The sequence below is a fragment of the Lucilia sericata genome, unplaced genomic scaffold, assembly GCF_015586225.1.
Source record: "Lucilia sericata isolate MDLA Ls3-8-SP2 unplaced genomic scaffold, ASM1558622v1 Contig001599F_arrow, whole genome shotgun sequence".
In the NCBI taxonomy this organism is placed as follows: Eukaryota; Metazoa; Arthropoda; class Insecta; order Diptera; family Calliphoridae; genus Lucilia; species Lucilia sericata.
The window spans coordinates 47,870-60,935 of record NW_023995516.1 but is presented as its reverse complement, the minus strand read 5'-3'; the positions used below and the strand labels follow the sequence as shown (position 1 = coordinate 60,935).

Here is a 13,066-nt window from a genome sequence, read left to right as displayed (position 1 = left end):
CGGACTCTGAATCCTCAGATGATAATAATAACACCATTATAGCAAATCCCAAAAAGGATGAAGTAGAGCAAATGGTGATAGCATAGCTAAAGTACCTATTACTAAGAAAAGACTTTCTGGAGCACAAAGGAGGTTGAAAAGAGCCGCCATCTTACGCCAAAGTTGCCAGAAGAAGACACCGGGACGATCTCTGCTATGCAGTTTACAGGCAAAATTCCAGAGTAAAATAGAAGACCATGCAATCGCTTCAAAGGGCAAACAACCAATAGAGAGCGAGAGCTGCGAGTTCAGCATGGGCGTGATGTTGATGAGGTTGGCATCTCACCAATGTGTTAGCAACCTAAAGAACTTGGTGGAAAGTATCCCTCCTCCCTGGGACGGCGCTAGGCTGGGACTGGCAAAGAAGAGCGAGCTTCCGGTGCTCTTAAAGTCCACTGTGTACATAAAAGGATGGGGCAGTAAACTGGCCAATGAACGTATACTGGAAATTCTTGGAGGTCAAAATGCTGAGCTGGTCGTGGAAAAATGGGATGTCTTTTACAGGAAAGAAGAACCAGAAGAAAGTGTACTTGCCCTTTCCAAAATTGGGAAGGCGCCGATTGAAAGGGCTCTCAAAACCGGTCCCGATAAGGACACTAAAACACCTAAGACAGTACCCAAAGCATCATTAGCAAGTACTGGCAATGTTGAGGAGTCAAATCCTAAAAGCGAGGAGCAAATCACTCACCCGCCAGAAGACAGAACAAGTGTGCTCTCCAGAATTGGGAATGTGTCTATTAAAAATACTGCTATTCCTATGCCTGATAAGGACACTGCAGAACCATTAATAGCCACTTCAGGCTACCCGGTGGAGTCAAATCCAAAGAGCGAGGAGGTGATCACCAACTCGCTGGAAGACAGTTTAATGGATGACAATGATTGAGGTTATCCAAATAAACCTCCATCGGAGCGAGACAGCTACTAACGCTCTGATGGCTAAAATTAACACAGGTAAAATACATATAGCTTTAATCCAGGAACCTTGGACGATTCGCAACAAGGTTTCTGGATTAAATCACGTAAATTTCCAACATTTCTACGCTGATACAGGGTCTCGCCCGAGAACATGTATCTTAGTCACAAGAACTTATGTTTTCTCCTCTCAACAGGATTATCAACATCGGATGCAACGGTGCTGAATCAAGGTCGTGGCAACATATTCCTTGCATCTGTTTATCTGTTTACGTCGGATCTGATGAAACTGCTTGGGGTAGTACAAACACCAATCGCAGGGGACAAGCCCTCATGGATTTCCTTAATACTAAAGACTTGATATCATTGAACTTAGGTAATAAAACTACCTTCGTCAATAGAATCAGAGAAGAAGTATTAGATATAACTATATGTTCAGAAGAGCTTATAAACGAAATTCAAGATTGGAGAGTTTCGAACGAGCACTCCTTTTCTGACCATCGGTACATAAGATTCAAAATACTAAGGCCACCACCAAAGCCGATAAAGTTTCGGAATGATTCTAAAACTAATTGGACAATGTTCGGGACCTTACTAAAGAACCGTTTAGGTCAGGGCACTTTCCAATGTCAACATAAAGAGGATATAGATGCCAAAGTGGAAACGTTCACAAGCGCCCTGGTTGAATCGTTCGAGGCCAGCTGCCCTCTGCGAGAGCGGAGATCTGCCCAGGAGAAACCCTGGGTAACTGGGGAGATCCGGAACCTTGGGAAGACTCTTCGCAAACTATTTAACCGGGCACGGCGCTTTCAATAATGTGCACACTGATACCCTTATCCAATCCCTAGACCAGTTTTATGTTGACCGGGTGCTCCGTAACTGGATCAACTACATGTTAAGGAACAGATGGATAAGCTGCGAGATGTAAGATATAACTATCAGGAAAAAGGTATTTCGCGGTATACCACAGGGTGGTATTTTGTCACCTTTACTCTGGGTTACCACGATTAGGACTTAGACCTGTCTGCTATGCAGACGATGTCGTAATACTTTTTAAGGGAAAGGATCCAAATTACTTGTGTAGAAGAGCTGAGCAGGCTCTGAATACGGCCTTGAGCTGGGCTCAACTGAGAGGCCTCAATGTTAACCCGGCGAAGACGGAAATCTGTCTTTTCACAAGAAAGACAAAAATTTCTACGTATACTGAACCTTGCTTCCTAGGCAAGGAGATACCAGTGACAGACAAAGTTAAGGACTTAGGTGTAATACTTGACCGGAAATTAAAATGAAGACACCACATAGAGGATAGGATCAACAAGGCACATCGGTGCTGGGCGATATGTAGGAGAACCATAGGCATGAAATGGGGTCTTAGTCCTACTATGACAAATTGGTTTTATAAAAGTGTAATTAGACCAATTCTAGCTTATGTTACAATAATCTGGTGGACTGCTTTAAACAAAAAGTGTAATATCAAACTACTACAGGGAGTTCAGCGTACATGCTGCTTCGGTATAAGTGGTGTCATGTGTACTACTTCAACCAAGGCTCTGTAAACGTTGCTAGATATTCCACCTATTGAAACATATTTAAGATATGAGGCGGCGCTTACGGCCGAACGCTCTTAACTTTAGGCGAACTGGCCAAAAACGGTTATAGGACACGTCATCAATGTATACTGGACACATTGGAAGGTTATACACATTCATCGGACGTGCCTGATCGCATACGAGACACAGAATATGTCGGAAACTTTGAAACGCTAATCCCAGATAGAATGTCTTGGTCAAGCGGAACATTGGAGCAAATACCAGTAGGAATCCGATGCTACACGGATGGCTCTAAATTAGGGGACAAAGTGGGTCTGGGGTTCTATATTGAAGACCCAGAAACAAAAATATACCACCGTTAACCTAATCATAACACAAGCTTCCAGGCAGAAGTACGAGCACTAACAGAATGTGTAAATTGGATTAGAATAAATATGGCGCCCACAGGGCTTAATATATTTAGCGACAGCCAGAAGGCAATTAGGGCGATATCAGGTGATAGAATTAAATCTAAGACCGTATTGGATTGTAAGAAAGCTTTAACTGAATACTCTCCCAGAAGTAAGGTTTACATCATATGGGTACCAGGCCACTCGGCAGTAGTCGGCAACGAAAGGGCGAATGTAATAGCTTTAAAGGGAAGGGAGCTCGATGTAGTTAACCTGACAAACGCAAAACCATTCGACGCAACATAAGCTGAATTAAAAATATGGAAGAGAGAATCCCATAAGGCCTCTTGGAATAATGAAACGGTGGGTAGAACCACAAAGATTCTATGGAGTGACCCTGATGAGAGCAAGACGAAAAATCTCCTCAAAATGAGCAAGTCTGAGGTTAGTATGATGGTACGTATTCTGAGTGGACACACAGGATTACGTGCACATCTATACAAAATTGTGACGTGCGGATTAAGACGAATGTAGAACATGTGGAGAGGACAGTAAAACTCTGGAGCACTTTCTTTGCCACTGTCAGGCATTCGTCGAAGTTAGATCCAAGTATCTTGGAAGTTATGTTATTCCGGAAATAGCATTCTTAACCAACACTGATTGGAAGATTCTAAGGAATTACGTCCAGGAAACTGAGTTTCTGAACATGGAAAAATAATACATTCAGTGAACAATTTTTTTTTTATGAATTGGAGTGCACAACAGGCCCGATAGTGGCCTAGGTGTATTTCTTCGGATTTGATGTAGTATACATCCTCCTATCAACCTAACGTAACCTAACCTGGAAACAAAAAGACAAAGTAAATTCCACAACCAATAATCATGGAACTAAGCCAACAACAAAGAATCCGCCAAATAGACAAAAATTTATTAGAACATTAAAACTAATTTTCCAAAACGATTCAATCGGGACGATTCAACTAACAAAAAGGGGGAGTTATGGATATATGTAGTGTTTATATGGGGGGTAGGGTACAAATATATCACTTCTAAATATTGCAAATTTATTTTTTATATTATTTTAATCTTACTTTGAAAGTAAATGCATAAAACGAAAGACACAATAGGGGTTGTTGTTGTATTAAAAGAACTGGTTTATTATTGATGCACTCTTTTGTTTGTTTTGTTTATTGGTTGATAGTTACTGCACAACTGGCTTGATTTTTACAAGATCAATAAGTAATAAGCATAAAACAATAAAAGTAATGACAGTTTACAGCGAATTAAGCAATGAGAGAACAAAAGAGATTAAGAAAAAACAACCACCAAATGATATGATTTCCAGTATACTGGTGGTAAATTAATTACGGGCAATTTAAATAATTAAATAATAAATAACAAAGTTTAGTAAATACTAAATAATTCTCTTGAACTAAACATTCCGGCCCCCTTGCGGTTACGCAAAATCACAAGAGGACAGGATGGTTATTCCAAGCCTTCGGGAAAATTTCATAAATAAATAAATTCAAAATAGTTTTATGGCAAATTGGAATAAATGTTTAAAAAAAAACAAAAGCTTAGATACACAATATGTACAATATTGAGTGATAAAATAAATTAAATTTTTTACAAACAAAAAGATAATTTTTTCCGTTTTTTTCTTTTTAAGAATAATTACAGTGTTGGCAAAATTAATAGCACAGTTCATTTTAGTTTTTTTATAAGAAACAGTTTAACAGTTTAAACAAAAATTCAATGTTTATGAAGAAACAACTTTCAGATTTTATGACTAATTATAGCAAATTCATTATGTTTTTCAAAATAATTCATAGTATATAATAATTCATAATAATAATAATTCATAATAATTCATAATTCATATAATTCATAATTACATTTCTACACAAATTTTAAATGTATATAAAATTGTCTATAATGTATAAATATAATAGAATATGATTTACGATCGGCGAACATTCCCGATTAGGATCCAGCCTAATACGGTGTCCTGGGCCATCGGAGAGGTGAGTGTGGGTGGACGAATTTCTGATTTGATGATATGAGGATAAACGTCAGCGCCGAGAATTAAGTCGATTTCTGACTCGTTATAAAATCTTGGATCTGCCAGATACATGTTTCTGTATGGCTCAGCAATAGACGCATCTAGCTCTAGTGGTCGCTGAAACTGTGGTAACTCCTTGGTTACTGAGGCATTTATAATGATCACAGGTCTGTTGACAAAATGTGGTCTAAAAGTAATTTTGCAAAAACGATGGGAACCTGACCTTTCAAGTGGCAGACGATGACGGGTTGGTAAAAATTCTGCAATTTGGCTGGTTTCAACTGAAGGGTTTATAATGCCACGTACATCACGCCAATCACCAGCAAACCTGATTTGACTATTACAGTCGGTCGTAAAATTGTTGACTGCAAAAGATTTCTTTCTGGGTTGATGTTGAGGTTTTGTATTGGTCTGATGAGAGCATGAAAATGCAAAAGGGTATGGTGTTTTTGTTGACAAATGTGACACCTTTCGGAACTACGACATCTTGCCAGGACGTGACTGTGGGCTAAACAATTTTGGCAGTATTTATATTGTTTCACAATTTTGAGTTTGGATGTTAAATTCATGTTATTAAACTTGTAGCAGGATCGTAAAGGATGGTCTCTTCTACACAAGCGGCAGTCGGGTTGATGACGTTGATATCTTCGTCTTTCTATGGGAGATAAACTTCTTCTTACGGTTAGATTTCGTCTTTGACGGTGTTGTGGGGCCATAGTGCTGTAAATAAAAGGGAGAATTAGTTTGATTCGTTATTATTGGGGGTCAGGAGAACTAATTTAACAATTGGCCTTGTTATAGAACCAGTTGTGGTAACGATTTCTGCCACTCTGACTTTATTGTCTTGACCAGTGGAAACTTTTTGTATACGACCAAGTCGCCATTCATTTGGGGGAAGATGATCTTTCTTGATTGCAACTAGGTCACCAACAGCAAAGTTTCTTTGGGGATATTTCCACTTTATGCGTTTATGCAATTCTTTTAAATACTCCTCTTTCCATCTGCATGCGAAATGATGGTGGAGTACATTTAATTTTTGCCATCTGTTTGCATAACTAAGTGATCGACTAGAGAAGTCTGGTTCAGGTGGTGACAGCAGAGGGGCGCCAATAAGAAAATGGCCGGGTGTCAAAGCGCTTATTTCATTGGGGTTGTCACTCATTGGACTTAATGGCCTTGAGTTGAGACAAGCTTCGATTCTTGAAAGCATCGTGGTGAATTCTTCAAAGGTAAAAGTTTGTGCATGAGTAATTTTCTTAAGATGTGATTTAAAACTTTTCACTCCTGCCTCCCAGAGTCCTCCCATATGAGGAGCTCCAGGGGGGTTAAAACGCCACTCGATGTTTTGAAATGCATTTTGAGACTGGATATTAGTTCGTACTTGGGATAAGAGATTTTCTTGGGTTTTATTGAATATATTGGCTGCGCCTACAAATGCAGTGCCATTATCAGAGAACAGAACTTGTGGGGTGCCTCGGCGGGAGAAAAAACGGGAGAATGCTGCTAAAAAGGCTTGGGTTGAAAGTTCACTGGTGGCTTCCAAATGAATTGCTTTCGTAGCAAAGCAAACAAATACTAGAACATAACCTTTAGTGATTTTACATCCGCGACCTGCAAATGACTTTATATTAAATGGGCCCGCGAAATCTAAACCGGTGTTGCAGAAAGGACGTGAAAGGAATGTACGTTCAGGGGGAAGTGAAGCCATGAGTTGTTGACTTTGCTTTTTCTTAAATAAAACACAAGTCTTGCAGTTAAATATAATGGTTTTGACAAGATTTTTCAGTTTCGGTACCCAAAACTCTAATCGTACTAGACGTATTAGAAGAGAATTTTCTCCATGTACTGTGTATTTGTGTAAAAGTTCTAAATATAAACGGGTAAAGCGACCTGAGTAGGGGAGAATCTTAGGAAATCTTTCATCATAAGATAGCATTTCACTCCGAGAAAGTCTACCATTGATCCTCATTATGCTATCAGAATCGATAAACGGGTTAAATGTTAACAAGGGACTTTTCTTGGGAATCTCTTGTCCTCTAGAAAGCAATGAATATTCGAGAAAGTAAAACTTTTGACAAGAAACCACTAAGCGAAGTTTAACATGTTTCATTTCTGTGTGTTGAATGGTGAGAGAGGGATAATTATATGTGGTTTTATAACGTGGGTGAGTAGAATGATAAAATCGATATATATAAGCGATTACACGCATGGCACGAGAGAGATCAGAGAAACGGTTTAAAATATCTTCAAAGTTTTGATTTAAATGAGTTTTTACAGGTCTAACCTCTTCGTGAGTATCTATAACAGGCAAAACTGATGGCCATTCAGAACTAGGGAGTTTAAGCCACGTTGGTCCATGCCACCATAGATCGTTGCTTATCAAATCCTTTGCAGTAAGGCCTCGAGATCCCAAATCAGCTGGGTTATCTTTGGAGGAAACATGACGCCATTTATCATTTCCAACTTTTTCTACTATAGACGTGATTCTATTGGCGACGAAAGTGGTCCAATGCGAGGGGTGTTTTTGAAGCCACGATAACACAATAGTTGAATCTGTCCAGAGATGTAGATTGCATTTAGCAAAATTAACTTGGGACAGAAATGTTGAGATCAATTTTGCTAATAATTCAGCACCACATAGTTCTTTCCTGGGGAGTGTAACGAATTTTACTGGGGCAACTTTAGTCTTGGCTAAGAGTAAATGAGTTGATATGTGACCTGTTTCGCTTGTTGTTCGAAGATATAGGGTAGCAGCATAGGCTTTTTCAGAAGCATCACAAAAGCCATGAAGTTCTACGAAGTATGAGGGGGTATAATTTACAAATCGGGGTATTTTTATCATTCCAATGTTCGGGTAATCATCTAAAAGCGAAAGCCAATTACGCAAAGTTTCCGGCTTTAGTGGATCATCCCATTCGATTTGATCTTTCCAGATCTGTTGCATTATCATTTTCGCAACAATGATCTTTGGGGCTAGCCATCCAGCGGGGTCAAATAATCTTGCAATATCTGACAAAACAGTTCGTTTGGTTATATTATTTCGGATCGGCTGAGTTATGGGGTTAAAGTAGAAATAATCTTGACTCGCATTCCAGCGTAGTCCTAGTGTTTTAGTTGTAACTGTGTCTTCAAGCTCTAATGTATCAGACATAAGTAAATGTTCGGGTTCTAAGCCTTTTAGTAGGGATTTTTCGTTTGAAATCCATTTACGGAGGGGGAATCCAGCAGAATTTAGGATTTTAATTAAGTTATCTCTTGATTTTAAGGCTAAAGAAAGATCATGGGACCCTGCTAGCACGTCATCGACATACATGTTCTCTTTGAGTATGGTAGATATTTCGGGGTAATCATTATTACAGCATGTAGCAAGTTCGATAAGAGTTCGCAGGGCTAGGTATGGAGCGCAGTTAACTCCAAATGTTACGGTTTGTAGCTCAAAATCTTGGGGTTCCTTTTCAGAAGAACTTCGGAATAAAATCCTTTGATATGGGGTGTGTTGTGGGTTAACAAGTATCTGCCTGTACATCTTCTCGATGTCTGCATTAAAAACATATTTGAACAATCGCCAACGGGTTATAAGGACAGTTAAATCTTGTTGTAAAACTGGTCCGGGGTATAAGACGTCATTTAGACTTAGTCCAGACGTAGTGGGGTTAGAGGCGTTGAATACAACACGAAGTTTAGTGGTTGTAGATTCGGGTTTGAGCACAGAGTGATGGGGTAAATAGTAGGAAGAGTTAGAGGGTTTAGATAAATTGGAATTTACAGCCATCATATGATTTAAATTTGAATATTCTTCGATTACTTTGTCGTAATCATACTTTAATTTCGGGTTATTTTTGAGTCTGCTTTCATTTCTGAGAAATTGCGATAAAGCAGAGTTGCGAGAGTTGCCTAGGGGAATATTATTAGAATATTCAGATTTAAAGGGCAAGGACACAACGAAACGACCATTTTCGTCTCTAAATGTTGTATTTTTATATAAATTTTCGCAAAAGATATCTTCATTAGATTGGGCTGGTTTTTCATGAACTTCTTCAAGTTCCCAGAATTTAGTAAGTTGTGCGTTTAAGTCGATATGGTTCATATATGATGAAACAGAATTTAAAATAGGGGTAGGAGATTGTAATTTCCCAGAGATTATCCATCCGAAAATGGTACGCTGAGCGACGAGTGATCTATTATAATCCCAACGAATACCATCTCTAAGGATTTTTGGGTAAACATCACAACCAATCAAAAGTTCAACATTCGAAGTTTTAGAAGAGTAGCTATCAGCTAAGGGAAGATTAGAAAACTTGGTACTCATAATGGAAGAGAGTTCGTAATAGGGTAAATCTCCTGTCAGTTTATTAACAACGAATGCATCGGTTGAAGTTTTAAAGAGTTTTTCTAGAGGTGAACTTATTGTAATAGTACAAATTCGAGTAGCAGTAGCAGATAACGAACCGCTAAGACCAGTTATAGTTGTATGTGAAGTTTTTGTGGGGATTGCCAGAGAAGCTTGGAGTTTTTTAGAGATAAAGGTGGCCTCTGAGGCTGAATCAATAAGAGCTCTTACGGTACAACGCACATCACCTACACAAACATCAACTAACGCTGTGCCAAGGATAACAGAGTTATGTGTTGTGGACTGTAGTTGGGTTGAATATGCTTGACGTAATCTTGCGGCAGCAGCAGCTGAAGTTTCGGGGTTATCACGAGGATTGCCAACGGTTTGTGAGGGGTGTGAATCGTGATCGTGATTATTATTATTATTGTTATTATTGTTCGTTGTGTAATCATTAAAGGGTCTAGTATTAGTTATTTGGGTTACAGGTTGATTTTCGGAACGGTGTAAGAGGGAATGATGTTTCTGTTTACAGAATGAACATCTGAATTGACTTTTACAAGATTTATGATCATGTGAGGCTGCTAGACAGTTAGTACACCGCCTTTGTTTTTTAACCAACGAATATCGATCTTCACTTGACATTGATAAGAAAGTGGGACAAAACCTTAAGGGATGTGGTTCTTGACAAAGTGGACATTTTAGAGGCTTATCTGTTTTAACTTTTGTTTGAAATGTATTAACTTTTTTAGAATTATTGGGAATCTGTTTCTTCGGATTATATTTCTTATAGTTATTTTGAGAATCAGACGAAGTAGTTCTTATATCCGCGAAGCCTTCAAGAGATTGATATCTAGAAGTTAAAAAGCTATCCATTTCCTGCCAAGTGGGTAATTCTTTACTATTCCCTAAATGTTGTTGCCATAAATGTAAGCTTATATCAGGAAGACATTTTGCACAAATAAAAACAAAGATAACGTCCCAGTTTTTGGTATCTATTTGAAGCAGCGAAAGATTTTTTATACAATCGTTTATTGATTGTTGGAGTTGTTTTATACAGCGACCAGATTCTTTAGAAATAGGATTATTCAATAAGTTAAACAGAGTTTTCAATTGTGAATTAACAAGAATACGGGAATTTTCATATCGTTCGACAAGGTTTGTCCACGCCATATTGAAACCATCATTAGTGAGTGGACAATTCTTTAAAATCTCATGGGGTTCGCCTTCTGTCTTTTTTAGTAAATGAAATAGTTTTTCAACAGGGGACAATCGGGAGTTGTTAATATAAAGGGCCGTAAACATATCACGGAAGGGGGGCCAAGAGACATAATCTCCATAAAAAGTTTGCGTATCGCATGGGGGTAAAGATATGTTAGGGTTAGAATCAGCTACAGGTGTAGGGGGGTTGACAGCAGGGATATTACTATTTCGGAGGGAGTCTAAAATCTCATTAGCCCTAGACAATGCTCGAACATGGGAATCAAAAGTTTTAAAGAATCTTTCCTTTAGAGTTTCTACACTGATATTTTCCTGTACAGTATTATAATTTTGCAGAATCTTATCATAGGCTGCCCTAAAATCTGACCAGTGTCGAAGAATCTCATCTTTATGTATGTCAAGGGTGTGTACTGTATGATTAGTAACTGCGGTGCCAGAGAAAAAAGCTTCAAATTCTACAACCTTATCAGAAGATCGGATAAATTCATCTAAAGTCGACATTTCCAGTTTGTATTCAAGAAACTATACGAAAAAACAACTTTGGGTTTCGGAACAATTAGTGATCAAAGAATTTTCAGTATTTTTCTCAAACGTAAACAAAATATTGGCTTTACGACTCAACACAATTTAAAACTTTGTTTAGATTTCTATAATTCAAGGGGTTTAAAAGTAATTTGATAAAAATTCAAAAAAAATTTATAAAATGTTTCAGAATTATCAGCAAATATTAAATCGTATTTACAACTTATTTACAGTTTTATAAATTGTGTAGCTTTTATTTGTATTGAACAAATAATACCAACATAATTTTCGTAGGGTGACTAAACACTTATGTTAGAGTTTCAAATTTATTGAGCAATTACTGTCTCTTTAATTTGTAGTTAACAGATCGAACTAATAGCTGTGGTATGTATTGGTAGTTCTCTTTGAGTGAGATAAGCTACAAGTAAATAATCACTGTAATCTTTTATGTTGATGAAAGTTAGCTACTCAATGTTAAAATGTCATCACTGTTAAAATTTATCAAAACTGTTATACAAAAATTATTTTAAACACTTGTGGATTACGTTCTTATTATGAAGGGATTTTTTATTTTTGAGAAATTTGTAACGGGTTGCATGTAAATATGGTTTAACGGTAAGGGCTAAATTGTTGTTGCACACTTCTTTTTTTATATTTTATTAGGGGTATGCAGATAAAAATATACGTATAATAAATTTCAAAGAAGAAATACCTTTTAAATAAATACTTGTTGAGCACTTGAAGATGGGGGTTAATTTTTATATGATGATGACTGGATGGTATTGTAGATCAGTTTCAGCAATATTTAGCACCACACTTTCACTTTAAGCCTGGGGTATGATTTATGATGAACGTTACCACTTTACCACAATAAACTTTAATTTTCACTTTACGCCTGGGGTTTTATGTATAGATGCACTTCAGCACATTACCACAAAAACTTTACTTTTCACTTTAAGCCTGGGGTTTAAAAGGGGTTTGCAATATTTAATAGTAAAATATTTGAAAAAATTTTATAGGGGGTTTTAATCCGGTTCGTGGGATCAAAATGTTTATATGGGGGGTAGGGTACAAATATATCATTTCTAAATATTGCAAATTTATTTTTTATATTATTTTAATCTTACTTTGAAAGTAAATGCATAAAACGAAAGACACAATAGGGGTTGTTGTTGTATTAAAAGAACTGGTTTATTATTGATGCACTCTTTTGTTTGTTTTGTTTATTGGTTGATAGTTACTGCACAACTGGCTTGATTTTTACAAGATCAATAAGTAATAAGCATAAAACAATAAAAGTAATGACAGTTTACAGCGAATTAAGCAATGAGAGAACAAAAGAGATTAAGAAAAAACAACCACCAAATGATATGATTTCCAGTATACTGGTGGTAAATTAATTACGGGCAATTTAAATAATTAAATAATAAATAACAAAGTTTAGTAAATACTAAATAATTCTCTTGAACTAAACATGTAGCATGAAAATGCTCTTATACAAATTTACAAAACTGTCTTAAATAAAACTGACCTAAATATGTTTCATTGAACCTGAAAATTATGTGCTGACAGTTAAAAAAATATTTATAAAAAATAGTTTACAAATAAATTCGCTGAACATTAAAAATATAGTATCAATTTACAAATAATTATGTTGCAATTCAATATTATGTTTTTATACCCTACACCACTTCAGTGGGGAGGGTATATTGGGTTTGTGCTGATGTTTGTAACGCACAATAATATTGGTCCTATACCCCTGAAAGTATACCAATCGGCTCAGAATCATTTTCTGAGTCGATTTAGCTATGTCCGTCCGTCCATGTAAACCTTGTAATCAAACTACAGGTCGCAATTTTGAAGATAATTCAATGAAATTTGGTACATGATCTTCTATTGTCCCAGGGACGAAACCTATTGAAAATGGTTAAGATCGTTCCATTATTTCGCCTAGCCCCCATACAAATGAACCCCCCAATAGGGCTTGTAAACCTTGTAATCAAACTACAAGTCGCAATTTTGGAAATAATTCAATGAAATT

The 13,066-nt window shown here is 37.1% G+C and overlaps 1 protein-coding gene across 1 annotated transcript; it reads right to left on the bottom strand.

Moving 5' to 3' along the window:
• Positions 1-5,242: 5,242 nt before the first annotated feature.
• On the bottom strand, positions 5,243-12,194 carry LOC119612093. The gene is made up of 2 exons (XM_037967818.1): positions 12,153-12,194; positions 5,243-5,672 (listed from the first exon to the last, which is right to left on the bottom strand). Exons 1-2 carry the CDS (start codon positions 12,167-12,169, stop codon positions 5,243-5,245), a joined length of 447 nt encoding a protein of 148 aa, XP_037823746.1. The 5' UTR covers positions 12,170-12,194.
• Positions 12,195-13,066: the final 872 nt, after the last annotated feature.